Here is a 27479-nt window from a genome sequence, read left to right on the forward strand (position 1 = left end):
AAGAGTTACACAGGGCAGGCTCTCAAGGGAGAAGGTGCCCACTGTTTTATCAATGAACAAAGGGAATGTACATGGGAAGGCTGGAGGGGTGGGTGCAGAAGCACTCTCCCTCCAGGGCAGATTCTTTAAAAAACCACCGTCCACCCCCAGGGGACTGGCAATGGCTTTCTTGCAGGGCTGGGAATGAAAACCTGCGAGGGGAGATGTCCCACGGCATGCAGACAACTTTCCTTGCGATATGTACCTGTAACCTTGGATGGCTCCTCTAAAATTACCACCTTCCCCAAGAACGCAGAGGAGTGGTTTGGGAGAAGCAGAGTCCTACCATCACAAGTCAAACGTGGTCCCTACAGAAAAACCAAAGGCCTGGCCTCTTCAGTGGCGTTCGAAAGAGCCCTACAAAAGACATGGTTTAAAGTCTGGGCTTAGTGGCTTCCATATGGGTTTAAGTTACTTTAACCCTTGAGTTGTTTTAACTGGTTATTTGTTTTCATTGTTTTTGCTTGTTTTTATACTTTTGCAACCCACCTCGAGACACTGGGGTTGGGCGGAATAGAAATGCAATAAATAATAAGCTTCCTGGGCAGGCAGCAGACAACGTGTTTATTACAGCCTCCCCCTGCAAGAGCCAAGCTGAACAGCTGGGAGGGAGAGGAACCCCGTGACAGGTAGTCTCTGGTGAGGGACTGGGAGGGGCAGCCCACGGCGTGAGCAGGCAACACTGAGCACTCACAGAAGCAACCGGGTCCCTACTCCTTGCTCCTCATGCCAACTGAGCCAGGACTTCCCAGCACAAGCACGGGAAGCGTCAGACCCCTCCCCGCGTGGGCTCCCCTCAGCAGGGCCAGCTGCTCCAGAGGAGGAGCCCCCTCCCAGCCTCTGCAAAACCTCCTCCAGCACGGGGCTTGGAGCAGCCACTCCGGCCTCAGAGATTCCCTTCCAAGGCTCTCCTATGAAAGGCCGCCCAGGGAAGAACTGTGGCCATCTGGGTCAGCAACTTGCTCCTCTGGCCTGTGGCTCCAAGCTCCTCTTCAAGATACCGTGCAACATTCTGGCTAGGGACAGACACACACACACACAGACCCCCTCACAGATGCATTCACCCTCGTTCAGGGAGTGTTCTTGGTTTCTGCAAGCAGTCTCTAAAACCTACACTAACCTCATGTGGTTGGTTTTTTTGGGGGGGGGGACCAGTGGCCAGGCCCGTCCTCCCCGCCTAGCTCTGCAGACACGGATGGTGTCCAATTCACAGTTACGTCCTCTGGGCGAGGCGAGGGCAGCGTTGCTCCCTCTGGCTCTAACCCCAGACCCGGCTCCCAGGGGGCAGTTTCACCACCACCCAGCGAGCAGAAGCAGCTACGCAGCAGGGGGCATGCAGGTGGGGGCCGGGGGCCCAGTGCCAAGCCCGGAGCTGCTCCTGCTCGATGTGCCCCCAGAGGGCAGCGGCACAGGGCAGGCGGAGTGGCGGTCCTTGGACGGGGCAGCAAGAGGGGAGGAGGCAACAGACCCTCCTTAGGGAAGGGGCTTGACGGCGGGGGGAGTCGTCGCAGCAGCAGCCGCCCCCCTCCCCGCCACACTCCCTCGAGGGTCGCTGCTGCAAGCAAGGATGCCGTAGCAAAGAGAAAGGAGGACCCCCTCGCAGGAGAGCCCAGCCCCACCACTACACGGCAGGCAGAGGCAGGGACACCGCCGAGTGTTCACACTAAGGCTGCGCGAGTGGGCTGCGGACAGCGGCGGCGGGAAAGGAGGCGCGAGGTCTTCTCAGCGGCGCCCCCTCACCCAGGAGCAGGAGCGGCCCCCTCTGCACGGGACGGGGAGGAAGGCCGCATGGCTTCGGCAAGCCGGCTACTTCGCCAGGGCCGGCTTGTGCAGGGACTCCACGTAGGAGAGGGCGCTCTGCAGGGACGTGAGGCAGTAGCCCTCCTCGCCAATCAGGTACCTGAGGAGGAGGAGGAAGCAAGAGAGAGGCTCCGTCAGCACCGGCCGGGGGACACGGCAGACCCACCAACCAGGACTCCAGAGCAGCCAGACTGGCCGTGGCTGAATTCACTGCCCTCGAGGTGCGGGGATGTCCACTAGCCTAGAGGACTGTAGGAGGAGAACTGATACATTCAGGGAGGTCTATCCAATGGCCCTTGGTGGTGGTGGTGGTGGTGGCTAAATCAAACCTCCATGTTCAGAGGCAGTATACCTTTGAAGCAACAGTTAGAGAAGACTATTGCCTTAACCCCACTGTTCCCTCTTTTTAACAGGGACTCCCAGATGTTGCAGACTACAACTCCCATCACCCCCAGCTGCACCAGCCTTTGGCTGGGGATGATGGAAATTGGAGCCTACGCCATCTGGGAATCCCTCCTAGAGGGAGCACTGCCTGACCCCCCGTTTGCAGGCTCCCTGGAAGCACGGGGGGGGCCACTCTGGGGAGCCATAGGCCGGACCCCCGCAGGTCTGTGATCCAACGCAGCAGGGTCCAAGCAACAGCAGGGAGATTTGGATCTCTCTTTGAACGTACTGGCCTTATGCTGCTGGCAGCAAGCTTCCGGGTCACAAAGAACTCTTCGCCAAGCTAGCTGTTCCAAGCAAAAGGAGGGAGTGGAGGGAAGGGCGAGGCGGGCGGGGAGAACAAGGCTGCGTGGCAAGGTCAGTGCTCAGCCCTCACCTCTGCCGCCTTTCAAGGTCAAGCAGCAGGAGAGGGGGGAGGCTGACCAGATGAACAGACTGGCCAAGCTGCCAAGTCCTGAAGCCCCTCCAGGGACAAAGCAGTAATGAAAGATGGCGTCACATTGCTGGCGCTCAGGACCAGGGGGCCGCGTCTCAGACAAAACATAAGACAAGGCTGGAAAGGAGACGCTTTGGCCAGACGTCATCCCAAAGGTATTTTCCAGGGCGGCTGCAGAGGCGGCAGCAAGGTCCAGGCCCCCCACCTCTCCATGGGCCTGTCCTGTCCAATTAAGCGACGGCAGTCTTGCCCTCATGCTGGCTGCGTCTCGCTCCGACTCGGTGGCTGGCAGGCCATGTAAGCGGAGCTGACAGGCCGAGACGGCGGCGGGCCTCACTCCCTGCGGTGAGGCAGACAGGGCGACGGTGACGGTGACGAGCAGGAAGAGGCCTCGCACTTGGCTGGATGCAGTTGTGCAATGCTGCTCTGTCCACCCCCAGCCAGGTGGAGGGGAGGAGGACGGCCAGCCACGTGTGCACACGGGTGAACGCTGCCGGGAGTGCTCCTAGACCAGCTTTGCACCTGGGGGTTCAGGTGTTTGCCCAGTTTGGGCTCATTCAGACCTGGCCGCAGTAATCCCTGCTCTCTGATGTCTTGGCTGGACGTCAGCAATGTCTTCCACATGGGGCTGCCCTTGAAGATCCTTCAGAAACCTTAGCTGGTCCAGAACAGGATATGCTCAGTGGTGACCCTCCCCACTGCCTGTGGAACCCCCCCTTCAGCAGATCTGCCCCCACCCCTGTTGCCATTTCAGCCCACCTTAAAAAAACAGCACTGGCCACTGTTGCTCCCAGAGGGGTTGTTTGAATGTCGCTTTAGTTTATATCTGGGTGGTTGTTTTTTCACATTGTACTTTTAATGTATTTTTATTTTGTTCTTGGGTAAGCCTACCAAAAAGACTGGGCCCCTTCAAATCCTATTCCCAGCAGGTCAGAGTCACCATGAGGTCCCGGGGCAACCTCAGACAGACTCCAACCACCATATTCTTATTTTAAGTTTAAAGACAAGAACTAGTAACACGCTCTTCTCACCATCTACCCACACAAAGCAGATTATATCAAAAAGCAACTATATGATCAAATGCAAGCAACTGAAAGAAGCCGTTGCCAACAGTAGTAGAAGCTGGATCCTGACTGCCAGGGAACCACTTGTAATTAAAGCCATCATTAAGCCACTCATCAGCCAGTCAGTGGAAGACACTGCACCTAAAAGGCCACAATCCCTCAAAAGAGGCAGGTGCGTGCAACTTTCCAGGCAACCACTGGATCCCCCAACCCTTAGGAACATAGGAAGCTGCCATATACTGAGTCAGACCATCGGTCCATCTAGCTCAGTATGGTCTAGACTCTACACAGACTGGCAGCGGCTTCTCCAAGGTTGCAGGCAGGAGTCAGCCCCGTCTTGGAGATGCTGCCAGGGAGGGAACTGGGAACCTTCTGCTCTTCCCAGAGTGGCTCCATCCCCTCAGGGGAATATCTGACAGTGCTGCTCACACTTCTAGTTTCCCATTCATATGCAAACCAGGGTGGACCCTGCTTAGCTAAGGGGACATGTCATGCCGGCGACCACAAGACCAGCTCTCCTCTGGTTCCCTTCCGCTCCCCAGGCTTGAGGCAGACGGCTCTACTGCCAGTTCGTTCACAGCGGCTCCCAAGAGACCTCTTGCCTTTAAACACGGAAGCCACCTTTGACCCTTGCTCTGCCAGCCCAGACTAGCCGAGGCTGCTGAGGGCGCATCCGAGAGCCTGCTGCCTTCAGAGGCCGCCCTGCAAAAGGCCCCCAGCGCCGCGATGCCTACCCCTCGTGGATGAACTCCTCCAGCGCAGCACACTCCGGCAGCAGCTGGGGCAAGTTGCTCTTGAGCACCACGTAGGACAGGATGGGAAGGAGGTCGTCAGCACCGCTGCCGGGAGAAGGAGCAAGAGAGTCACCCGCTTGTGGGCCCACACCACAGAGAGCTGCCTGCTGGTCAGGAACGGGCTGCCCCAGCCCTGGGGGCTTGGGAAGGGGGGGAGGTTGCCGTCCAGCTTTGCAGCATGCAAAAGAGGGGCCCGTGTCAATACTTGGCCCCTCCAGGGAAGGCTGGGGAATCCCTTTGCTTGAAACCCCAGAGAGCAGGGCTGCTCCACTTGGGCCCTCCTGCAGAGATGGGCCTACAGAACCTGGGCACTGAATCGGGAAGCTCTCCAGCCTCTCTCCTCAAGGGACAGTTTCCCTCCCATCCACAAGGGCTTATCCCAGAGCAGAGCAAAGCCCCCCACCCCACTCCATCCCGGGCTTGTTTTAGGACTCGCTGTGCCCAGAGTTGCTTCTTCTGGTTCAGAACGGAGCAGGCAAAACGTCCAGAACACAGCGAGGGCCGAGCCCATTTCTGAAACAGATCCGAATTCCCCAGAACGCAGAACGGGTGCAGGGTTGGGAATAATGCCTTTCTGGCCCCGGATGTGTCTCAGGGCTCCTCTGGGGGACTGGGGCACTTGTTTCCCCTTCCTGGGGGAACCAGTCCCTCTCCAGGGATGGCCCCTCTGCTCTGGGGTGAAACTCCTGCTTTGCAGGTACAAAGATGGGCAGAATCTTGACACGCGTGGAATAGAGTGGTTCATCCAGGGGTGGACCACCTGAAGCCCTCCAGCTGTTGCCAGACTACAACTCCCATCATCCCCTGCTGCAGTTGTAGCTGCGGGCGATGGGAGTCGCAGTCCAACTCCCAACCTCCGGCAGAGCCTCCGGCAGCCATCCTGGCTTAGAGTGGAGTCGAGGCTCTGCCCGCCAGGAATGCCATTGGGTGAGCTTAGGAGCAGCGTTCCCTGTAAGAGGGATGCCCAGATGTTGTTGACTACACCTCCCATCACCCCCGCCAAAGGCCTTTGCAGCTGGGAATGGTGGGAGTTGTAGTCCACAGCAGCTGGGAATCCCTCTTGAAGGGGACACTGCTTAGGACCAGTCGCGCTCTCTCAGCCAAACCGACCTCACAGGGTTGTTGTGAAGATCAAAAAGGGAAAGGGGGGATTAAAAGGCAGCTAACCGAGCGAGGCACGCGGGAATCCTGCCTTGGTGCCCAGGCAGGCAGGCAGGCAGGCAGGCAGGCAGAGGAGCTGCGATTTCCCTGATATCAGGAGGATATCCCCGGTGATGCCCGCCTGGTGCCCCCCCCCCTGCCCCACCAGTCAGTGGGGATGCTTACGCAAGCCGGTCAGGAGAAGCAGCGGCTCACAGGCGGTGCCGCCTTGGTGTGCAGAGAGGGCCTGCTGTCTCCCGCGTCCTCTGCCTGGGCTCCACAGGGAGCCTGGCGCCCAAGGGGGGCCCCCTCCTGCCTCGCCTCCAGCTCTGCCCACGCCGGAACGGGCCGCCCTGCCCTCCTCGTCGGGCTTAATTCCTTTGACAGTCTGCGCCCCCGTCCCCCTCCCTCCTCTGCCCTGCGGCTCCTCGCCGGCTAAGTCTCTGCGACAGGCCCCAAGCGATGATCTAATTGGCAGACTCGGGCTCAGCCTGGAGGCAGGCCGGGCCCAGCGGGAAGCCGCCCCCACCCCGTCGTCGGAAGAGCTCCATCAAGGCCTGGCCCCCGCTGTGTGTGGGAACGGCCCTCCGGCTGGGTCGGAGCAGCACTTCCAGGCACGCGGCTTTCTGGGCAACAAAAGGAAAGCCCGCTCCCCCATCACAGAAGCCAGCACTGAGCGCCAGCCCACCCCCCACCCCCACACAGGGCATCCCCCGGCAAGAGGCGGGCGAAGCTACTCACATGGCCGCTGCCGCCGGCTGGGGCCTGCCCTCTCGGCCCCCACAGTAGTCCTCTGCACACTCACAGATGACGCGCAGCGCCCGCACTGCAGAGCCAGAGAGAACAGCAAATGAGACCCACCGGGCACCTCTTTGGAGAGGGACACAGACGCGCGGCCCGCGGCCGGTAGCCTTGGGAGGGGGCTCGGAGGTTGCCGCTGCTCCAGGACTCAGTGGCCCAAGTCTGGATGGCAACTGGTGGTGGCACCCACCCTGCACCTTAGGACAGCTCCTCCTCTCGCCTCCCGGCTGCCCTGGGAGTTTGTCTTTCTGAGCAGGCTCATCATGTGAAATGGAGTGCTGTCCTCTGGGAGATTTTAAAGTGCCCTCTCATGGTGGTGGCAGCGGCTGCTTTGGCTTCTTACCCATTTCAAACGGTTGCTGGTCCATGGGGCAGTTCAGAGGTTCTCGGCCTTTTAGGTCCCCAGGCGTTGGGTTACAACTCCCCCGCCCAGCCACTGGCCCAGTTTCTATGGTTAAAGGCCACGGTGGCTGGAGATGGGCGTTCTAGTCCAACAACTTCTGGGGACTCAAGGCGGAAAACTCCTGGCGGCCTGGGATGACTGAGTTATTGGGGCAGAAGCTTAGGAAAATAGGCAGCGGCCATATACTGAATCAGACCCTTGGTCCATCTTGCTCAGTATTGTCTTCACAGACTGGCAACGGCTTCTCCCAGGTTGCAGGCAGGAATCTCTCTCTGCCCTCTCTTGGAGAAGCTGCCACCAGGGAGGGAACTGGGAACCTTCTGCTCTCTTTCCAGAGCGGCTCCATCCCCTGTGAAGGGGAATCTCTTGCAGTGCTCACACATCTAGTCTCCCATTCAAATGTAAGCCAGGGCAGACCCTGCTTAGCTCAGGGGGCAAGTCCTGCTGGCTCTCACCAGGCCAGCTCTCCTCCCTTGTGTAGGCCAGATTCTGCTTTGTCAGATGTATGAAGTACCAGACGTTTTGTTTGGTTGGAACCCAGCTGTGGCCCGTTTGGAAGACGGCCTCGTTGAAATACAGAGAAGCCTAAGGCACTGCACCCCCCCCCCCCCCCCGCAAGGAGACACGCGTAGAATCGAGACCCATCTCGGCTCCAAGACCTGCTCACAAGCCCCGCTTAGCTCCGCAGCAGAAACGGCCTCCTTCCGCTCCACCCGCCACTGGGGTCCCCCCCCTGCAGCAAGCAGAGCCAGCAGGGAGAAAGGCCACCGAGCTCAAGGAACCCCCCCGGGGAGACCCTCACCAATGCACTCCAGCTTCTTCTGGGGGCAGCTTCCCAGGGGGAGCAGCATCAGCTCCTGCACGGCGGTGCAGTACGGGTAGGAGCCGATCCCCCTGGGCAGGCTCCCCTGGGGCAGCAGCTTGGGAGAGATGCCCATTTCCGAGGGAGGCAGGTTCCGGTAGAGCTCCATGCTCCTGGACAGGGCTGCTTCCCGGGTCTTGTAGACGTTCCTAAGTTCAGGCCATGTGGGGAGAGGAGGAGAAGAGGGAGGGGAAGAAAAGGAAAAGCTGACACACACACACAAACACACACACAGAGAATTGTGGGGTGGGGAGGGGGATTTGGCTGGGCTCTCTCCCGCTGCCAGCCCTAGAGCCAAGCACCCCAGGACCCCATGATCCGGCCCTCCTTCCTCAGAGACCCCTGGCGGGAGGGTCCAGAGGCAGCCAGGGCCTCTGCCAGGTGGTCAACCGCACAGGAAGGCTAGCAGCCCCTACCTGTACACGGCCAACAGGGGGGCCCAGAGAGGGGCAAAGAAGGCTTCTTCGAGGCGGGCCACGCACTGGTCCTTGGAGGCGGCCGTGTTGAGGCCCTCAAAGGCCAAAAGAGTCAGGGAGAGCAGCCTGTCTGGGGGGGAGAGAGAGAGAGAGAGGAGTCGGGCAGAGCCAGCCAGGAAGACACACCAGGCCCAGGTCACACCTGCCCAGGGACACAGGGAGCTGCCTTGGACAGAGTCGGACCCTTCATTCAGGACTGCCGACGGGGACTAGCAGCGGCTTCTCCCAGGTTGCAGGCAGGAATCTCTCCCAGCCCTAGCTTGGAGATGCTGCCAGGGAGGGAAGTTGGGACCTAAATGCTCTTCCCTGAGCAGCTCCATCCCTTAAAGAGAATATCTTCCAGTGCTCACACTTCTAGTCTCCCATTCAAATGCAGCCAGGGCAGACCCTGCTTAGCTAAGGGGACAAGTCATGCTTGCAACCATAAGACCAGTTCTCTTCCTAAAAACAGTAAGGCTGAAGTGGAACACAGGAACACAGGGAGCTGCCATATACGGAGTCAGACCCTTGGTCCATCTTGCTCAGTACTGCCTACACAGACTGGCAGTGGCTTCTCCCTGGTTGCAGGCAGGAATCTCTCCCAGCCCTAGCTTGGAGATGCTGCCAGGGAGGGAAGTTGGAACCTAAATGCTCTTCCCTGAGCGGCTCCATCCCCTAAGAAGGGGAATATCTTGCAGTGCTCACACTTCTAGTCTCCCATTCAAATGCAACCAGGGTGGACCCTGCTTAGCTAAGGGGACAAGTCATGCTTGCAACCATAAGCCCAGTTCTCTTCCTAAAAACAGTAAGGCTGAAGTGGAACTCAGGAACATAGGGAGCTGCCATATACGGAGTCAGACCCTTGGTCCATCTTGCTCAGTACTGCCTACACAGACTGGCAGTGGCTTCTCCCTGGTTGCAGGCAGGAGCCTCGCCCAGCCCTCTCTTGGAGATGCTGCCGCCAGGGAGGGGACTGGGGGCCTCCTGCATGCCTCTAAGCAGATGCTCTGCCACTGAGCTGTGGCCCCATCAGGGAATATCTTCGAGCAGGTGGTGCCTGCATGTAGTCACCCATCCAAATGCAAGCCAGGGCAGACCCTGCCTAGCAAAGGGGGCAATCCAACCCCCGATCCTCACCCTCGTCCCCTGCCCCAGTGAGTGGCTGCTGTGCTTTTGAGCATGATCATTGTCAAGTGGGGAGGAGGAGGAAGGGGACCCTGGCAAAGCGCGCAGCCCGGCAGATCAAGGAGGGGGGTTGCACGGGGGGGGGGGGGAGAGGAGACGCCGACCAAAGTGGAGAGACCCAGCAGGCTGCAGGCAGACGCAGACGGAGGACTGCGAGCAGACAGGGCTGCCCCCTGGCGCCCGAGGCCTGAGCGGAGGCAGCCTCCCCGCCAGCAGGAAGCCTCGGTGGCAGCAACAGGGCCCAGAGCACCACCGGCCTGCAGGCATTTGGCAGCACCCGGCTTCCCCGCACAGCCCACTGCAGCACCCGCAGCCGCCCTCACCGATGGAGTTGTGAATGTCCTTCACCACGGCCTTGAGGTGCTCCTGCTGGGAGGTGGGCGGCTTCCCGGCGGGGCCCTGGGGCTCTCGCGGGGCCCCCAAGGGCCACCCGTCGGAGGCCGCCAAGAAGCGCTCGAGGTCCTCGAAGGAGCTCTCCCTGTCGGCCAGCGGGGGGGTGGGCTCTTCCGAAGGGGGGGCCCTCCGCCCCGTGCCGGGGGGGCCCAGGCCCTGGTCCTCGATGAGCGGGGTGCTGGAGAGGCTGTGCTGGAGGTTCAGCTGGTTGTTCTCCTGGACGGAGAACATGGAGTGCAAGCTCTGGGACGACCGCAGCCTCCGTCCCTCGGGGGCCGGGCCCAGAAAGGCCTCCGCGTCCAGCGAAGAGGAGAGAGACAAGCCGCGGGAGACCTTGCCGGGGGGGGCCCGACCGTCGGCCGCCCTCCGGCTCACCAGCGGGTAGACGCGGCCGTAGACCGTGCACTGGAGCTTCTGCAGCAGCTGGCAGATGGGGTGGTCGGCAAAGCTGGAGGGCAAGGAAGGGGCCCGGTTACCAGCCCAGGGCTCTGCCGAGGGGCCCCCTTCCTTCCGCCTCGGGACGAGGCAGCGAGCCGGCTCTCCCCAGCTGCCCCAGGGAAGGCGGCAAGCTCCAGGGAAAGCCCTGGGAGCTCCGGGGGGAAGCCAAGCTCCAGTCCCGCCGGCAGCAGACCCGGGGAGGAGCCACGGCCCACCTGCCCCCTACCTGAGGAGGTGGGAGACCAGCTTGGGCACCAGCGAGAGGTCGTCGGGGCTCCTCTTCAGCTGGGCCTTCCACAGCCTCGGCCACTCCTGGGCAGGGAAGAGCGGGAGAGAACGTCACCCTTGCGTGGGGGCTCCTCAGTCCCTGAGGAAGACTCCCGGGAGCAGGACCCGCTGGCTGGCATTCCGGCCGACTGCCCTGTATCTGGCCAGACCCGGGACAGACTCTGGCCTAGACTGCTGCTGGGGCCCAGGCCGAGGGGTCCCCAGCCGCCGCCGCCGCCGCCACTGGCACGCAACTCCCTCCCAGCATCGCATCACAGTGGAGTCAAGGTCATGAACAGGACCCACATTTACCCAGACTGAAGACCACTCTGAATTGAAGACGGCCCCCTGAGAAGGCGGAGGCTAAATGCAGGTTATACCCTTATTTACCCCAAACGGACGGGACTCTGGATGTAAGACGACCCCCTTGATTTCTAACATCAAAGGACCTGGGGAAATCCTAGCCTGGGGGGTTCCGGTCAATACAGGGATAAATGACCTTCCGTCCTTTCGAGAAGTATTACTCCGGATTCCCGGGCAAGAGGCTGAGTGGGACTGCAGAGGGGGGGCGGGGTCCACATTCCAGGCCCGGCCCCCCCTCCGTGAGCCCCCCCTCCCCCGTCCTTTCCAAGGGGCCTGCCGCTCAAGAGGAAGGGCACCCCGTGTCTCATGCATTCCCACCCAGGGCCCAACTCTGGCCGCACAGCCGTTGGCCCAGCAGATGCCCGAGCCCAGCACATACGTGATCCTGTTCGTACTCCAGGATGGCGGCATAGATCGCCCGCTGCTCCTGCTCTTCCGTGGTCAGCACCGCGTTGCTGGAGAACCTCCTGGGAAGCACAAGCACAGGCAGGGCCAAGGGTCAAGCCGGCTGCGGCCTCTCCTCTCCCGAGCCAGGGATGGGGAGAGGGGGGCAGACGGGCCTGGAGGTGGCCCCCGCAGGGCTCCATGTTCACCTGTTGGCCGCTTCCTGCAGCCGCAGCCGGCGTTCCTCCATCTTCCTCTGGAGCTGGGGTGGAGCGGAGTCAAGGTCCTACAGGCAGCCAGACATCTGCTTCTCCCTCCCACCTGCCATGCTCCAAGCTGACCCCAACCCAGGGGCCGCAAGATGCTCGTTCCTCCAAGGACACCTGGACTCCAGGAGTCACATGTTCCCAGCCAGGTCAGCACAGCAGGCCTGTGGGGCAAACTCCAGTCCTGGTCAGCCGGGATCGGAATGCTGCAGGAAAAGCAAAGGGGCGTGTTCTAGCCCAGCCTGCAGCCGATCCCCCGGCGTCTGAACTCAGGGCTACCCAACCAGGTTGGAAAGGGTTGTCTTTAGAGGGGAGCTACAGACCCCTGCTTGCTGGGCCAAGGAAGTGGGGGGGGGGTCTCTTCGTAAGTGGGGAGCAACTGCCCCTATTCAGCCAAGCACAGCGTCTCTCCAGGGGTGGTTATTGGGGTCTCTCTGCTGTTCCCTTTTGGACTGTGAGCCCTTTGGGGCCAGAGAACCAGCTTCTTCCGATTTGAAGGAGGGAGGAGAGCTGGTCTTGTGGTAGCAAGCATGACGTGTCCCCTTAGCTAAGCAGGGGCCGTCCTGGTTGCATATGAAAGGGAGACTAGAAGTATAAGCAATGGAAGAGATTCCCCTCAGGGGATGGGGCCGCTCTGGGAAGAGCATCTGGGTTCCAAGTTCCCACCCTGGCAGCATCTCCAAGATAGGGCTGGGAGAGACTCCTGCCTGCAACCTTGGAGAAGCCGCTGCCAGTCTGTGCAGACAATACTGAGCGAGATGGCCCACTGGCCTTACTCAGTATACGGCCGCTTCCTATGTCCCCCTACCCCGCCCCATGTAAACTACTTTGAGACCTTCCTGTTGAAAAGTGGTACATAAATAAAACAGAGATGAAGGCAAACCCTACAAGGAAAGCTCAGGTGAATTGCATGTGTTTAACCTGGAGGAAAAGTACTCGGAAAAGGACAGAAGGACCAGCCGACAGGATTTTGGGAACAGAAGGAACAAAGATTGGGAGGCAAATTCAGGGAGGGAGAGAGGTGTGTCAGTGGCTCGGATGACTAGATGGCATCTCCAAGTTCAAAGGTAGGAAACCTCTTAATGCCAGATGCCAGGTAGTGCCAAGTAGGGGGGAAGCTAAAGGACTCTTGCAAGTTGGAACTCCAATAATTGCTTCTTGGCCTCTCTTTGATGGAGGCGATTGAGCCGTCCTCCGAAAGAGCCCCTCTTCTTTCTGACGCCCTTTTAAAGGAGTGGGATATTCCGTAGTCTCTGGCCCCAGTTACCTCCTGTGTGTCAGGCAAAACTTTATGGTTCTCCTTTGGTGATTTATTTCCTCCCTGATTTGCAGCTCGTCTTTGAAGGCTTTCCAGCCGGTCAACATTCTCCTGAGATCGTCAAGACTCAAGAGGCAAGCACAGCGAGAACTGAAATGCCTTGTGCACACACAGACACTCAGAAGGGCTCAAGGGCCCTGGAGCCGCTCAAAAGAAGTTTGCCCGGTGTGCTTTAGCGCCGTCACGAGGCTGCCAGTGCTCCAAGCCGCCCTTCCTGTGGAACTGCCAAGGAGAAGGTTGGGTCTGGAGCTGGGTCTCTCCAGGCACAGGCGAGAAGCAACCCAGGTGCCCTCCGCACAGGGGCCCAAAGCGAGAGCCACAAAGGATACCGTCTCCTCCCGCGCTTTGGCGATGACCAAGTTCTCCATCATCTGGCGCTGCAGGGAAAGCGTCTGTGGAGCACAGAGAGGGGCACTGAGGCGGCAGCTCAGCTAACTAAAGAGTGCCGGGGGTGGCGGGAGAAAAGGAGTCTGGAGGAGCTCTTGCCTGGGAAGCACCCACAAAGAATCTGGGCCCCAGAGCTCTCTCTCGCCTGCAGGGTCAAGCAGACCCCTCCAGGGAAAGCCTCTTCTCATCGCAAGGAAGCGGCCCTGAGCGACGGCAAGTGGCCATCCACGGAGCGAGCACGTGCGGAGAAGGTGGCCACTCTGCCACCACACTTGGGGGCACCTCCCCAGCCAGGAAGAAGGTGTTCTCGCATCCTCCCTCCGCCCCACATCTTCTGGGGCTGGGGGCAGCGATGTTCGCTGTCACAAGGATTCCCAGAGGTTGTTGACTACAGCTCCCAGCAACCCCTGCTGCAGTGGCCTTTGCCTGGGATTAGAGCAGTTGTAGCCCACAAGCTGTGGGAGTCCCCGTTACATGAAAGACTGGTGGGCAGCGAGGGCCCCAGCCCCAGTGCCTACCCCACTGGGCATTCCTCTGGCACACCCTGGGATCCGGATTGCTGGAGCAGCCCGCCCTCCAACCCCGTTGGCCCCCCACTTACCAGAGACGTCTTTTGCATGGCCTGGTTGGGGTTGAGACGGGCCATTCGGGCCTCATAGGCCGCCTTCAGCTTCTGGTTCTGCAGCGACGCCTCCTCCAGTGGGGTGAGCTCCCTGTGTGGGGATGAGTCCCGTCTGAAGGGCTGTCTCTGCCCTAGAGCACCCCAGATGCCCTCCGAGGCCAGCGGGTATCCTGACCCTGGACGAGTCACTCCCAGACCCAGCCACCCTGCGGCAAGGAAGGAAGTGCCTTTCTCGGCCACCTCGCACACACACACCGCGGAAGCAGGCAGCTGCACCCCTCTGCTGCCCCACTTACTTCTTCGAACTCTGCACCTCCGAGATCTGCAGCTTTTGGAACATCTCGGGGGGCAGGAAAGGCGACAGCTTCCCACCTTCGTCCGAGAAGACCCTGCGGTGTCGGGTGACGGGAGCGGGGCCCAAGGCCTTCTCTGCCACCGGTTTTGCCTTGGCTTTTCCTGGAATCATGGAGAGGGAGGAAAAGAGAAAGCCCAGCAGAGGCCCAGGTCAGCGGAGCTGCCACAAAGCTTGCTGCTGCTGCTGCTGCCGCCTTGCAATGCCCGCCGCCGCTCCCTCGCTTGCTGCCCTGCCCGCCCAGCTTGAGTGGCGGGTTGGCAGCCAGAGTGAGCCCTGCCCGGCTTCTCACTGCGTCTGGGCAGCCAGGAGGGTGGGTTGCTGGGCCCAGGCAGGGCAGGGATGGACTGAGACACGGCTCAAATCCTGGGACAGGAACGTCAGGTGATTGAAAAAGAAAAAGAAAAAAAAGTGCCACTGCTGGCAGTGATCTTTTGAACCGAGAAGCCAGGGGACCAGACCTGGCAGCTGCTTGCAAACTGTGCTCTGGAACCAAGTTTCCTTAGACCGAGTCAGACCCTTCCAGGGCTGTCCCACTCTGACTGGCAGCAGCTCTCCAAGGTCTCAAGCAGGCAGAGGCCCCCTTCCCATCATGCTGCCTGGTCCTTTAAGGGGAGGTGCCAAGAACGGGCCCCCACTTCTGCTGGCAAAGCTAAGCTGCAGTCCCTGCTCAAGGGGGCAGTGCAAAAGGCCCGTTCGGCTTACCCATTTTAGCAATGCTGCTCTTGGCTCTTTCCAGGCACTGTTCTGCCACCTTCAGCATCTTGGGGGTGTCAGGCATCACATCGCTTCCATCTGCTAGAGGGGAAGAGGGCAGGGGCAGTGAGGTACCTCCCAGCTCTGGTCGCCTGGAAGCAAAACCTTTGCCTGACCAGACACTTGCAGATTCTCCAGTGCTTTCGACAAGGACATCATTCTCCTGGGGCTTGCCAGGAAAGATTTCTCCTCTGAAGTTGTCTGATACCGAGTCAGACCATCTAGCTGAGCATTGTCTGCACTGACCGGCAGCGACTCCTCCAAGGCAGGAGTCTTTCCCAGCTCTGCCCGGAGATGCTGCCAGAAATTAAACCTGGGACCTCCTGCATGCAAGCAGATGCTCTACCACTGAGTTGCAGCCTCATCCCCTAAGTGGGGCATCCTACAGTAGAGAGGGCTCACATGTAGTCACCCGCCCAAATGCAAACCAGGACAGAGCCTGCTTAGCAAGAGGGACAATTCACACTTGCTACCACAAGACCCGCTCACTTGCCACCCCTTCCCCATCCCATCGGGAGATTTGGGGAAGACAGAAAGTGAAAGCGTCCCCTCCACCCACACCCCTTCCTTCTGGATAAGAGTCCGTCCAATGCAGGAAGCAGAGCCACTTGTAAACCACAGACATCAGCCGCACATTTTTTAACAGTCAGCAGCCACACAAAGGCCCCTCTCAGAGCTCCCTCCAAGTCTGGGAGACTCAGCACCAAACTCTTGGCACCCATCCGGCTCTGTCTGCCCCAGCTCAGCCCCTGAGGCCAGAGGGGGGGTGCTGTTGTTCAAGAGAGGAGACAGACACTCAGCAGGGTGGGGCAGGGCTCAGCACTTCTTAAGCAAACATCCTGCCCTGCAGAAAGCTGGAGCTGGGTGCCTCGGAAGGACAGAACTGGACTCTACGAAATCTAGGAGACCCCCCACCCCCGGAACCCTCCTTGTCCCCCACAAAAAGAAACCCCCAAGCGTCAACAGAAGGGCTCAGCACGCCTAGAGGCACCAGAGCGAGCCTGCCAAGGTTTGTGGCACTGAGGAGAAAGAGTCCATTTGAGCAGCCCAACTGACTCCTGTACCTTTCGCTGCTGATGCCGCGGATGCTGCCGCCACCGCCTCCTCCAGCAGAGCCTGGGAAATGTAGTTGATGCTCTTCAGGTATTCCACATAAGCTTCCTGCCAAGCAGAGAGAAAGAAGTTCAGCTCAGCAGGGAAAGGATGGCAGCCCCCCCCCGACCCCCCCCAGGCTGTGGTTATTAAGCAGCCCCTCCCCCCATCCTCAGGGCTGCCGTGCCCTCCTGTGACAGCTGGCACCCCCACTGCCAGACCCCTCGGGAAGGTGAAGGGAAGCACTTTTCACGCGCTCAGAGAACTCTGACTCATCCTCCTCATCCTCACCCACCAACACCGACAGACAGGCAACGAGGAGGTCCCCCAGGCAGGGCCCCCTTCTACCCGTGTTTAGGACATTGGCGCCATCCCCGCTTTGCCTTCCCACACGTGGGGCAAAGGTCACCTCACCCCGCCCCTTCTGGGCTCCCCAAGGGGGCAACCCCATCTCACAAGCCACAGCCGGACGGGGGCGACCATGGCAGCCAGTCCGAGCCTCCGGGCGGGCAGCAGCAGCCAGACCCAAGGCCCCGGCGGCAGCCCGCCGCATTCACACGGCCTCAGAGACACGGGCACAGCCCTGCGCTCTTTGGGGGCGGGGGGCGGGAGCCGCCCGCCCCGCCCTGCCGTGCCCTACCCGCGGCCGGTCTCCGGCGTCTAGCTCGAGGGCGCCCTTGGCCAGCTTCATGGCGCTCTGCAGCGGTTTCCCCGGCGGCGGCGGCGGCGGCGGCTCCCCAGGCGCTGCGGAGGCGGCCATGACTGGGCCGGAACCTTTCTGCGAGGGAGGCGCGCCCGGCGGAACGAGCAAGGGCGACGGACACAGGGCAGGAGAGGCCCAAGAGGGGCGGGGCGCCTGCCAGGCGAGCCCTCCTTCTCCCTCTGCCGTTGGAACCGCTTCCTGCTCCGGCTCCAAACTGGTTCGCAGCAGCAGGACCAGCCAAGAGCAGCTACATGTTGTGGCGAGGGAGCAGGCGGAACCTTTAGCAACTTTTATTACAGAGGGACATAGGAAGCTGCCTTATTATACAGGCAGATACCAGCAACAGCAACGGGAGGGTTGTTGTGCTAGGGATGGATAGGGTCAGTGGCCCTCCCACCTGCGCAGTACAAAGAACCACTGCTTTTAAAAGGAGCCTCTCTGCTCAGTTAGCAGGGCAGCGCATCACTTCTGACCCAGTCCTTCGGCTTTGCTCAGGTCGCTATAAAAGACGGTGACCTCCCACCCAACAGTTTCCAGTATATCTATAAGTAATATAACTCTTGTGCTGGACTTTCTAGATTGTAAGCCCCTCAGGACAGGGACCTTGATCAGGGCTGGGAGAGAATCCTGCCTGCAACCTTGGAGAAGCCACTGCCAGTCTGGGTAGACAATACTGAACTAGATAGACCAAGGGTCTGACTCAGTATGTGGCAGCTTCCTATGTTCTTATGAGCCTACTCTCCAGATATGGTTTTAGGAGTCCTGGGCTGGGTAGGATTTTTGCACAGAAAGTGCACTTCTACAGTGCAGGGATTCTGCATTTCTGCCCTTGGATTTCTTCCCAGGACTGGGCTGCAATTCGAAGGTGGGACCTCCCTCCCCAGTGGTGCCCTAAAACAGGCCAGTAGTAGCCAGCCTACAAATTTGAAGGGCACGCAAAAATAAAGTAGTGGGGCAACCACTTAAGATATTTTTAAACATTGTATGCGAAACCATTTAGAGGGGCCAGAGAAAATGTAGCGGGGGTCAGGTTGGCGCTAGCCGCGCCCTCTCCCGGCGAGGGTTCTGCCCGAACTAAGCACATCGCTTCCCTTGCCCTGCCGGGAGGGGACCGCTCGCGCCGCCTCGCGCCTCCCTCCTCCTGCAGGTGCTGAAATGCCCAGAGACAGAGTGGAGCCCTTGGAGCCCTTTCACTGCGGGAAAGCAAAGCAGCCTCGACATCTTGGGATCCAGTTTTGAAGCGGGGGAGCCCCCCCCCCGCCCGCCGGATCAGAGTAACTGCCCAGTCCCTGGTCCGACATCCCGCTCCCCACCACGAGCCATTCCTCACCCGCTCCATCCAGCAAGTCTCGCAGTGGGGAGCCGCCGCCGCCTCCTCCCCGCTCCCATCCCAGCTATGAGCGCCGCTGGCCGTGTGCCGCTCGGGTTCGGAACCAGGGGGCTGCGGGAGAGGAGGGGGGGCAGGGAGCAGCAAGCGCCTCTCCAGCAACGCGGCTCGGTGCCCTCCGCTTGGGACGCGGCTCGCCGCCCAGCCCTCGGGGCACGACTGTGCCCCTTCTTCTGGGCCTCCCTCCCCTCAGCCCGCGCCCCGGTGCCGGTGCCTGTGCCCGCGCAGGCTCCGCTCCTGGAGGAGGCGCCCCGTCGGGGCTTGGCTGCTCCGGGCACCATGGGGGGGCTCTTTCCCAGCCGGGCGGGCCGGGGCGCCCTTCCTCTTGGCCGCGCGCGCGCGGGGGGCTGCTTCAGGGCGCCTCGGTCCGGAGCTGCCCGCCGTCGCGGAGATGCCAGCCAGGCGTCGGGCTGCCTGTTGAGCGCGTTGCGCGGGGGGAGCTCCGCGCGCCGCCGCCTGGCGAGGCGAGAGGCGAGGCGGGCCGGCGCGGCTCCTCCGTCCGCCAGGGGCGCTGCGTGCGGAGCCGAGCCCAGGCAGGCACGGCAGCGGGGGGCCGGCAGAGAGCCTGGCCCGGCGGGCGAGCAAGCTGGGGCCGCCGGTGCGCGGCTGCGGGGGCCATGAAGCGCGATCGGCGCGGCCGGTTCCTGCCCGCGGGCGCAGCGGGCGGGTCAGCGCTGGAGTCTCCGCCGTCGCAAAGGCGGGAGGCCCCTGCCCGGGCCCGCCGCGGCCGCCCCGTCGCTGCCCGGGCGCCGGAGAAGAAGAGCGCGCCGCCGCCGCCCGAGGAGAAGGAGCCGCCGCCGCAGCCGCCTGATCGCCACCGGGCCGCCGCCTCGCCAGGAGCCAGGAGCGCCGCCGAGGCGCAGGAGGAAGAGGCGGCAGAAGCAGCTGGTGAGCGGAGGCGCGGGCTGGGCAGCGGGGCGGCGGCGGCGGCGGGCCCGATTTTCTGCCCCCTCCCTCGGCTTCGCTCCCTGCTCGGTGCCTTGCAGAGGGCGACGAGGCGCGGCTGGAGCGTCGTGCGCCCTCGGGGCGTCCTGCTGGCTCCGGGGCCGCCAGCCTGCGGGTCTCTCCTGGGGAGGGGGCGCCGAGGGGGCAGCAGGGCCGCTCGCCTTCCGGCTCAGCCTCGCGGCGCCTCCAGCGGCTGCCAGTCTCCCTCCCCCCCCCCCCCGCGCTTCCTCCTCGTCCTCGCGCTCCGGCCGCCGCTGCTTCCCAGCCTCACCAAGCCGTGCGCGCCCAGCGCCAGCGGTGGGGCCGGGAGTGCGAAGCGTGGGCAGGGGGCTGCTTCCCTCCCCTAGAGTAGCCCTCTTCGCGCAGCCCCGCTCTGGAAAGGTGATTGGGGCGGGGAGGGCAGAGGCCTGCCTGGCCACCAGCTGCTCTCTGGGGCGGCCTGGATTGTGTCCACGTGGCTCCTGCCCAGGAGGGCTCTTCTGCGCCCAGATGTGCTGCTGGCGGGCTGGCCCTCCTCCTCCTCCTCTGCCTTCAGGGCTGGCCGGCTCCCTCCCAACAGACTGGTGGTGGTGGTGGCTCCTTGTGGTCCTCCCTCCCACGTCCCAGCGGCTGCATTGCCCAGTTGGGGGGCTGCCCTCCAGTTGCCACTCACTGGCAGCCAGAATGCTGGGGTGCCCCTCACGTGGCACTGCCAGGGTCTCTGAAGGTGTGGGGCTGGCCCTGCCCCCGGCACACTCAGCAGACAGGTCCTCCTGAGCAGGGTCCAGCCAGGCCCTCTGGGCCCCCACACTGGGCCCAGCTCCCTGTCTGTGTTCCTCAGAGGAGGTCTCTCTTGGGGCCTCATTTGCTGTCTTGGGACGGAGACTTGCCTCTTTTGCTGAAGCACCGTCACATGGCAACACCTTCCCCACAGCAGGGCACAGCTGTGTCCCCAGATGTTGTTGGACTACAGCACCCATCATCCCCAGCCACAAGGGCCAAAGGCGGGCTTGACGCAGGATGTCAGGCACGTGGATACCTTTTCCGCCAGACACGGACACCTGAGCACCATTTTGCCCCATGTTCATTGCGGTGGCTTGTCACGGAGATGGCCCCAGAACTTCTCCGGGGCGGCCTCCTAGGACTGGGGCCTCCAGTTTGTGTCAAGGGCTACAGCTCCTTCACTATGCCCATAGGGGGAATCCCTCCCTCCTCCATCCTGGTGTTGGCATGACGGGCCCCACCCTGTGTGGGGCTGATCTGTGACCTCAGTCTTCAGCCCAGCACAGGAAGTCTTCTCCCCCCCCACCCCCACCCTGGTCAGGTGGCTGTGCCTCCCCTTATCTCAGGCACAACAAGGACCAGCCCCCCATTTCCTGATGATTCTTGTTGAAGAGGCCCAAGCCACCCATAAGTGTGGAGGATGTTGGAAAGAGCTACTGGGGCAAATTTGTCACCCTGCCCCAACTAGGACCATCTGGCTAATTAGCTCTGGCTAATTTATTGACTGAGTTGTGGCAGAAGAGACAGTTGGAGGACGAATGGGAGGGTGCTCTGCCCTGGGAGAATCTTTGCAGCACTGGGAAAATCCCAGGACCAGCTTCACCCTACAGCAGGCATCTCCGGACAGTGTTGGACTACAACTCCCACCATCCCCAGCTACAGTGACCAAAGTGCTGGGGATGATGAGAGTTGTAGTCCAACAGCATCTGGGGACCCCAATGTGGGGACTCCTGCCTTGGAGGTTTCCTAGGGATTTGGTGGTGGTGCTTGGGAAATAGCCCTGTGCGAACCAGCATCAAAAGGGGGGGGGGGAATGGAACAGGTGCTTGGAAGAGCACCAGGTTGGCTGCTGCTTGAGGCAGGGTGCTGGACAGGATGGCCCTGGCCTGATCCAGCAGCGGGGCTTTTCTTGTGTTCTTATGAAGCTGGCAATGTTTCCTAGGCCTGATCTGTGGTGCCTAATTTCTGCTGTGAGTGTGAGTGACTTTAAAGCATTTTCAAAAAGACTTGTGCAGGGGGTGTGTGTGTGTGTGTGCATGCACACGCACGCTGTCTTCAGGTGTGTGCCTGGAGGGAAAGGAGGCCAGGTGCTGAGCTCTGGTCACAGGAGCGCCCCCCTCCCCAGCAGGGCTTTGTGAAACCTCTGAGAAAACCAGTGCTCTGATTGGCTGGGGGAACTGAAAGCCCTGTGGGGGGGGGGGAAGGGGGGCACACGCGCCCAGCCTCTTCCCAGCCAGGAAATGCAGCTTCTGTCTTGTGGCCGTTGTGGGTGTCGGCTGCAAATCCGGTCCTGAAAGCAGAGAACAGAATGCGCTTGGAGCAAAAGAGCAGGAGCACCTGCTCCTCTGTCCTCGCGGTGCTCGGGAGGGGGCAGCTGGGTGCTGAATGCGGAATGCAAGCAAGGCCGGGCCACGGCACTCTTGCCAACGGGAGGAGGGCCGAAGACCAGGCTCCAGGCCACCTCCCAGGACAAGGCTTTCCCTGGCGAGAGGCAGAGGAGGCTGGGCCAAGACGGCCAGAGCAGCGGGTACCTGGCATGGCGCGGAGGAGGCAGGTGTTAATCTCTAGCCTTGGGCTTTGCTCCCGGATTGCCCTGCACAGGGGAGAGGAAGGCCTGCTGGCACACGCCAGAGCGGGCCTGTGAGGAGCAAGAGGAGGGGGAGCCGGGGAGCTGGACAGGCAGGGCCCTGCACGTTTTGGAAGCTACCTTGTAGCGTCAGGGCCCAGTCCATCTACATAGGAAGCTGCCATAGACTGAGTCAGGCCATTGGTCCATCTCGCTCAAGATTGTCTACCCAGACTGGCAGCGGCTTCTCCAAGGTGGCAGGCAGGAATCTCTCTCAGCCCTCTCGTGGAGATGCTGCTGCCAGGGAGGGAACTTGGGAACTAGATGCTCTTCTCGGAGTGTCTCCATCCCCTGTGGAGGGGAATATCTGACAGTGCTGCTCACACTTCTAGTCTCCCATCCATATGCAACCAGAGCGGACTCTGCTTAGCTAAGGGGACAAGTCAGGCTTGCTACCACCAGACCAGCTCAGTCCTGTCTGCAGTTGCTGGCAGCCGCTCACCTGGCTTTGAGGTACAGGACTTTCCCAGCCCTACCTGGAAATGCTGCCAGGGATGGAACCATTGCAGATGCTTTGGCGGAGAGCTGGGGGTCCTCCCTGTCCCTCCTCACATCCTGGGCAGGAGAACCCCCCAGATTCAAATCCCTTCGGAACCAAGAAGCCACTTTGCTCACAACTTCCCATGGTTCTCATTATGAAGAATAAGACCCACTTCTCCGGGCTCCGGGCTGATGCTGGCGCACTGCTGCCAGCTCTGTTTTTTTGGTCGTGGGTGATCTGGCTTAGAGTTGCAGAACAACTGTAAACTTAAACCAACCAACAAACTTGTCCTTGGCAATACTCCATCTTGGGCCAACCGCTCAGCATCTCAGGCCCTGCTCATAGCCCATGTTCCCTCTAGCAGGGATTCCCAGATGTTGTTGACTAAAGGGAAAGTGTGCCGTCGAGTCTGTGTCGACTCCTAGCGCCCACAGAGCCCTGTAGTTTTCTTGGGTAGAATAGAGGAGGGGTTTCCCATTGCCTCCTCCTGCACAGTGTGAGATGATGCCTTTCAGCACCTTCCTATATCGCTGCTGCCCGATATAGTACCAGCGGGGATACAACTCCCATAATCCTCAAGCAAAGGCTATTGCAGCTGGTCATGCTGGGAGTTGTAGTCAACAACATCTGGGAATCCCTGTTAGAGGGAACACCGCTCATGGCCCCGCCCTTAACAGAGATCTGGTTGGTAGGGACTAGAGACAGGGCCTTTTTGGTCATGGCCCTTCGGCTTTGGAACGCCCTCCCTAAAGAGCTTTGCGATTCTCTCTCCCTCAGTGTTTTTGAAAAACATCTTTTTAGAGAAGCTTTTCAAAGTTTTATCTGCTGCTTATACCTGGTATGTTTTTCCCGTTGTTATTGTTCTCAGATTTTAGCTTTTTATTACTTTTGATTTGAAACTTCTTTTTAAAAATTGTAATTTTAAATTTACATTTAAATGCAAATTTAAATGTGACTTTAGCCTGGACTTTGAACTTGTTTAACTTTATTTTATTAATATTTTATTTTATTAATGTTGTGAGCCACCCTGAGCAGTAGTGTACTGGAGGGGGCAGGGTATACATGTTTTTAATAAATAAACAAACAGCAATAACAATAACAGGTAATAATAAGCCTACTGAAGAGACTGAGGAAGCGGCCATCTGCTCCGCTAGAAGCAAATGCTCTCCTGCAAGGGTTCCCCTGCCACCCAGGTATGTGCTTCAGGAATTGGTTATCTGGCCTTGTGGTAGGAAACATGGATTGTCCCCCTTGCAAAGCAGGATTCACCTGGGTCTTGAATTTGGATGGGAGACTGCATGTGAGCCTTGCCAGATAGATATCCCCTATAGAGGATGGCTTCATAGCTCCTTGGCAGAGCAGTTTCCCAACCTGTGGGACTCCAGATGTTGATGAACTACAACTCCCACCATCCCCAGCCACACTAGACTGTGGTAGAAGGCTGCTTCCTGCGTCCCCCAAACGCAAGCCGCCTCCTCGCGCTTGCTCAGGACCATCCCTTGCACCTGCTTGTCTCAGACTGACCGTTCTTTCCTGCAATCCCCGCAGGAGTCGGCCGGGCCCTGAGCACAGGCTACTGCCGGCTGTGCCACGGGAAGTTCTCCTCCCGGAGCCTACGGCACGCCTTCGGAAAGGTCCCGGTGATGAGCGAGAGCGCCAAGAAGCAGCGGCGCCTGGACCAAGTCTTCTTCGCGGATTTCCAGCGCCTGGTGGGGGTGGCTGTCCGGCAGGACCCTGCCCTGCCCCAGTTCGTCTGCAAGAAGTGCCACGCCCAGTTCTACAAGTGCCGCAGCATCCTCAGAGCCTTCATCCAGAAGGTGAACATCTCCCCCGCCGGCCACGTCAAGGCCAGAGGAAAGTAGGTTGAGCGGCTTCTCCACTCTCGGGGCTGCAAGCGCCTGCACTGTAGCCCCCCCCCCCCCACACACACACCAGCCACATGATTTCGGGTCCTCTCTCTCTTAAAAGGAGGGAGGGAGGGAGGGGGATGTTCTCAACCTTGGCTGGACTGCAACTCCCATCATCCCCTCGCCGCAATGGCTGGCAGTGGATGATGGGGGTTGTGGTCCAGCATCATCCGAGGACCCTTCTCAGAAAGGATAATGGCTGCCAATAAGTTTCCGGGCAAAATAAAAGGTGCTGGTTATTACCTATTAAGCCCTAAACAGCTTAGGCCCTGCTAGGTATTGAAGAGAATGTCTTCTTCGCCATGAGATCCTCTGGAGAGGTTTGTCTATGATTGCCACTGGCTTGTCTGGTGGCTACTTGGGGAAGAGCCTTCTCGGTTGCTGTCCCTGGACTTTGGCATGTGCTCCCTGTTGAAATAAGACCCTCCCCATCTCTGGCTACTTTTTAAAAGGCCCTGGAGAGACTTTTAGTTAGATTTACAGTTTTAATGTTGGGTTTTAAATGATTTTAATGTTTTCATCATTTTTGTTTTGTTTTGATTGTGTTGCTTTTGTTGTGCACCGCCCAGGGGTTGGGGTGGTATATAAATATGTTAAATAAAACAAAATAAAATAAAATAAAATAAATAAATAATGCAGGGTTTGGGGAAGCGTGGAAAAGACCAACCAAAATTATCAGGGGACTGGAGCAGCGTTCCCTCTCACAGGGCTCCCCAGATGTTGCTGACTACAACTCCCAGAATCCCCAGCTGCAGTGGCTCAACTCATGGGAGTTGTAGTCAACAACATCTGGGAAGTCCTGTGAGAGGGAACGCTGGACAGACAAGAGTACTTTCCTGGCGAGGAAAAGCTAAATCCTTTTTAGTTCAGGAAAAAAAAAAAGATGATTAGTGGGGACATTAGAGATAAAAAATACAAGTCTTTTTTTAGAGAAGAGCAAGTGCTGTCTGGTTCTGCCTTTGCTGGGAGGCCTCTGAGGTGTCGCACCTTCTGTTTTGTATGCAGGAACAACGTGCTCCAGCCTCCTCCGCCTGCTGCCGAAGGAGGCGCCCCCTCTTTGGGTAAGTGGAATTCCCTATCCTGCCTCGGGGGCTTTATGCAGGCCGTAGTACGACTCAAGGGCAGTTTGCCCGGCTGTCGGCCCTGGATGCTGCCGCAGTGCTAGGTAGCCGCCTGCTGCACCTGGCGAGCTAACAGGGGCCAGTGTGGCTTCCGTGCCCCACACCAGCTCAAGGGGTTGCTTAGCAAGGAGATCTTGGGCGGGGACTGAGGCGGCCACGTTCAGCCCGAAAGCTGTAGCCCAGCGTCTTTTGTAAGATTGCATCTTTGGGCCAACTCCCGTTTCATGGTGCTTAGTTTTTCAGGGATAATTTTTAATTTTGATTTTTAGAACTTATTTTAATTGTGGTTTTAGCCTGGTCTCTTAATTTTTGACAACGAATTTTTTACTGTATGTTGTATCTATTTTATTAATGCTTAAACTGTCCTCAGCAATAGTGTACTGAAGCGGCAGGGGTGTGTGGATATTTTAATAATAAGACTGTAATAATAAAAATAAATCATACCCTAACAATACTGTAATAATAAAAAGTTGCAAACTGTTTTTGAGTGACACCGGACTTTGGGCCGCCTCAGTTTTCTCTCCAAACTAAACATTAGGTTAAAGGTAAAGGGTGCTGCCAGAGAACCTTTTGGGTCTTGCCAGCAGGGACACCTCCTCTGACGGCAGGCGTGCCCCCCCCTCCCCCCCTCCCTGTGCCCAGCAGACGTGATCCCTTCCAGCCCCCAGTGCCTGCACAGCCTGGTGATGTGGACGCACCGCCACGCCGAGAGCTGCCAGCTGGTGCCGAGCCTGCAGCGCGTGCTGCCCTCCGAGTACTGCCGGGTCCTCCGAGCCGTGTGGGGCTGCCGGGAGGGCCACGACTACGTCATGAGCACGGATCCGGACTGCGGCGCCTTGCTGCTTGATGACGCCTCGCCCGCCAAGCCGGAACTGAGCCAGAGCGCCAGGCGGCATGTGGCGGGCAACGGGGTGGATGCCCACAGCACCCCGCCGGAGCCTCAGGCCAGGACAGCCGCCGGCCAGCCGCCGGCAAGCACGACAACGCCTTTGCCTGCATCAGCCACGGGGAACCAGGACCTCCAGAGCGAGGATTTGCCCTCCTTGCCTGACGCTGCCGCCGGAGCTCCTTTGCAGGAGGAAAGCCTGCCCCAGCCCTGCGGCCCACTGAATGGTAGTCTAGGTAAGAGGTTTGCTGGAATGGGACTCCCCTCTGGAAGTGGGGGCCCAGCGCTGGACATAGGGGCCCGAGGCCCTTGGAATTCACCCTCCCCAGAGCGGAGTGGGCATTTGCAATTCACCCGCCAGCTCCCCAAAGGCAGGCCGATGACTTCGAGATTTTCACCATGTGAACAAGGTTTTCCCTGCTTCACTTGCATTTCCCGAACCAAGAGACCCAGGCACCCGCCACCTGCTCACACGGAAGCTGACCCATGGCAGGAAAGGCCAATGAGTCTGTACGGCGCTCCAGGACCTTTGTGCAGTGCCAGCCTCCTTGCCGGCTGGTGCCTCTCCGCTCTGGCTAACGTGCACTCTTCTTCCTTTCCCTAGGACAGTTGAGCGAGAAGCCGGTTCCGTCTTCAGCACCGGATGAGCGGGTAAAAGACGAGTTCAGTGACCTTTCTGAGGGGTGAGAGAAGAGTGGGTTTGCCATGCCGTCTTTGCTAGCATGAATGTGAATGTCGGGGCGGGGGTCACGCTTCTCGCCAAAGAGGCTCCTTGCGGGGCAGCGGGGTCAGGGAAGCAGCCGGCACCCAGGAAAGCTTGGGCAGCGGCTTGGATGACAAGCTGGTCGCGCCCTTCTCCGAGTGCCGCGGGATGGTCTTGCCAAAATCCATTTCCAAGCAAAACTGGGCCACTAGATCTGTTGCTCCGCTGGGGAGAGAAAGCTGCTGTTTCCTTTCTGCTCTGCATTGATGCACTTTGCAGGAAACCCGCCTGGGGCCACTTCTGCTTCTTGCTTCAGTCAGGATCTCGTTGGATCCTGGCACACTTGGTGCTGCCGAAACAAGAGTTTCTGGGGCTCCTATTAGCCCAGAGCATGACCTCTGACCTAGAAGCACTTCTCCAGCGGAACAGCAGAGAAGGAGAAGCACTTTCCACGGTGACTCTTCCAGAAGTTCCATTGCTGGTTTGTTTCTGGCCTTCCCTATCCTGCCCATCCTCCCGGGAGCTCAGGGCGGGATAATTTGTTCTCCGCCCTCTGCAATTTGACCTTCACCATCACCCAGTGAGGTGGGTTAGGCTGGGAGTGTGACTGGCATTAGCTCACCCAATAAGCTCCATGGGAGAGGGTAGGTCAGAACTCCGGTCTCCCTGCTCCTCGT

The 27479-nt window shown here is 59.7% G+C and overlaps 2 protein-coding genes across 8 annotated transcripts in view; one reads left to right on the forward strand and one right to left on the reverse strand.

Annotated features, from left to right (window-relative positions):
• VPS9D1 (VPS9 domain containing 1) lies at positions 1-18037 on the reverse strand. 5 transcript variants are annotated; one of them, XR_008311223.1, is made up of 16 exons: positions 16471-16660; positions 16034-16130; positions 14919-15011; positions 14158-14317; positions 13841-13952; positions 13182-13244; positions 11478-11530; positions 11264-11351; positions 10481-10566; positions 9747-10264; positions 8200-8329; positions 7724-7932; positions 6459-6543; positions 4518-4622; positions 1780-1939; positions 1-396 (listed from the first exon to the last, which is right to left on the reverse strand). XR_008311223.1 is itself a non-coding variant. In XM_053270652.1 (15 exons), the coding sequence occupies exons 1-15, from the start codon at positions 16819-16821 to the stop codon at positions 1846-1848; spliced, it is 2010 nt and encodes a 669-aa protein (XP_053126627.1). In that variant the 5' UTR covers positions 16822-18037; the 3' UTR covers positions 577-1845. The 5 variants fall into 5 exon arrangements, 4 of the variants coding, with proteins under 4 accessions (XP_053126627.1, XP_053126626.1, XP_053126625.1 ...); XM_053270652.1 differs by lacking the exons at positions 1-396; positions 16471-16660 and adding an exon at positions 16702-18037 and having other exon boundaries at positions 577-1939; positions 14919-15008; XM_053270651.1 differs by lacking the exons at positions 1-396; positions 16471-16660 and adding an exon at positions 16702-18036 and having other exon boundaries at positions 577-1939.
• The window catches only part of ZNF276 (zinc finger protein 276), a 17076-nt gene continuing 6491 nt past the window's right edge, over positions 16895-27479 (forward strand). Inside the window, exons 1-5 of one of the 3 annotated variants that reach the window (XM_053270648.1) lie at positions 16895-17017; positions 23734-24043; positions 25098-25153; positions 25856-26335; positions 26704-26782. In XM_053270648.1, the coding sequence (XP_053126623.1) occupies positions 23829-24043; positions 25098-25153; positions 25856-26335; positions 26704-26782 (830 nt within the window). In that variant the 5' untranslated portion in view covers positions 16895-17017; positions 23734-23828. Of the gene's footprint in view, positions 17018-18079; positions 19040-23733; positions 24044-25097; positions 25154-25855; positions 26336-26703; positions 26783-27479 lie in introns of those variants that run through there. The other 2 variants (XM_053270646.1, XM_053270647.1) reach the window with 2 other exon arrangements.

Source organism: Hemicordylus capensis, chromosome 9, assembly GCF_027244095.1.
Source record: "Hemicordylus capensis ecotype Gifberg chromosome 9, rHemCap1.1.pri, whole genome shotgun sequence".
NCBI classification, from domain to species: domain Eukaryota; kingdom Metazoa; phylum Chordata; class Lepidosauria; order Squamata; family Cordylidae; genus Hemicordylus; species Hemicordylus capensis.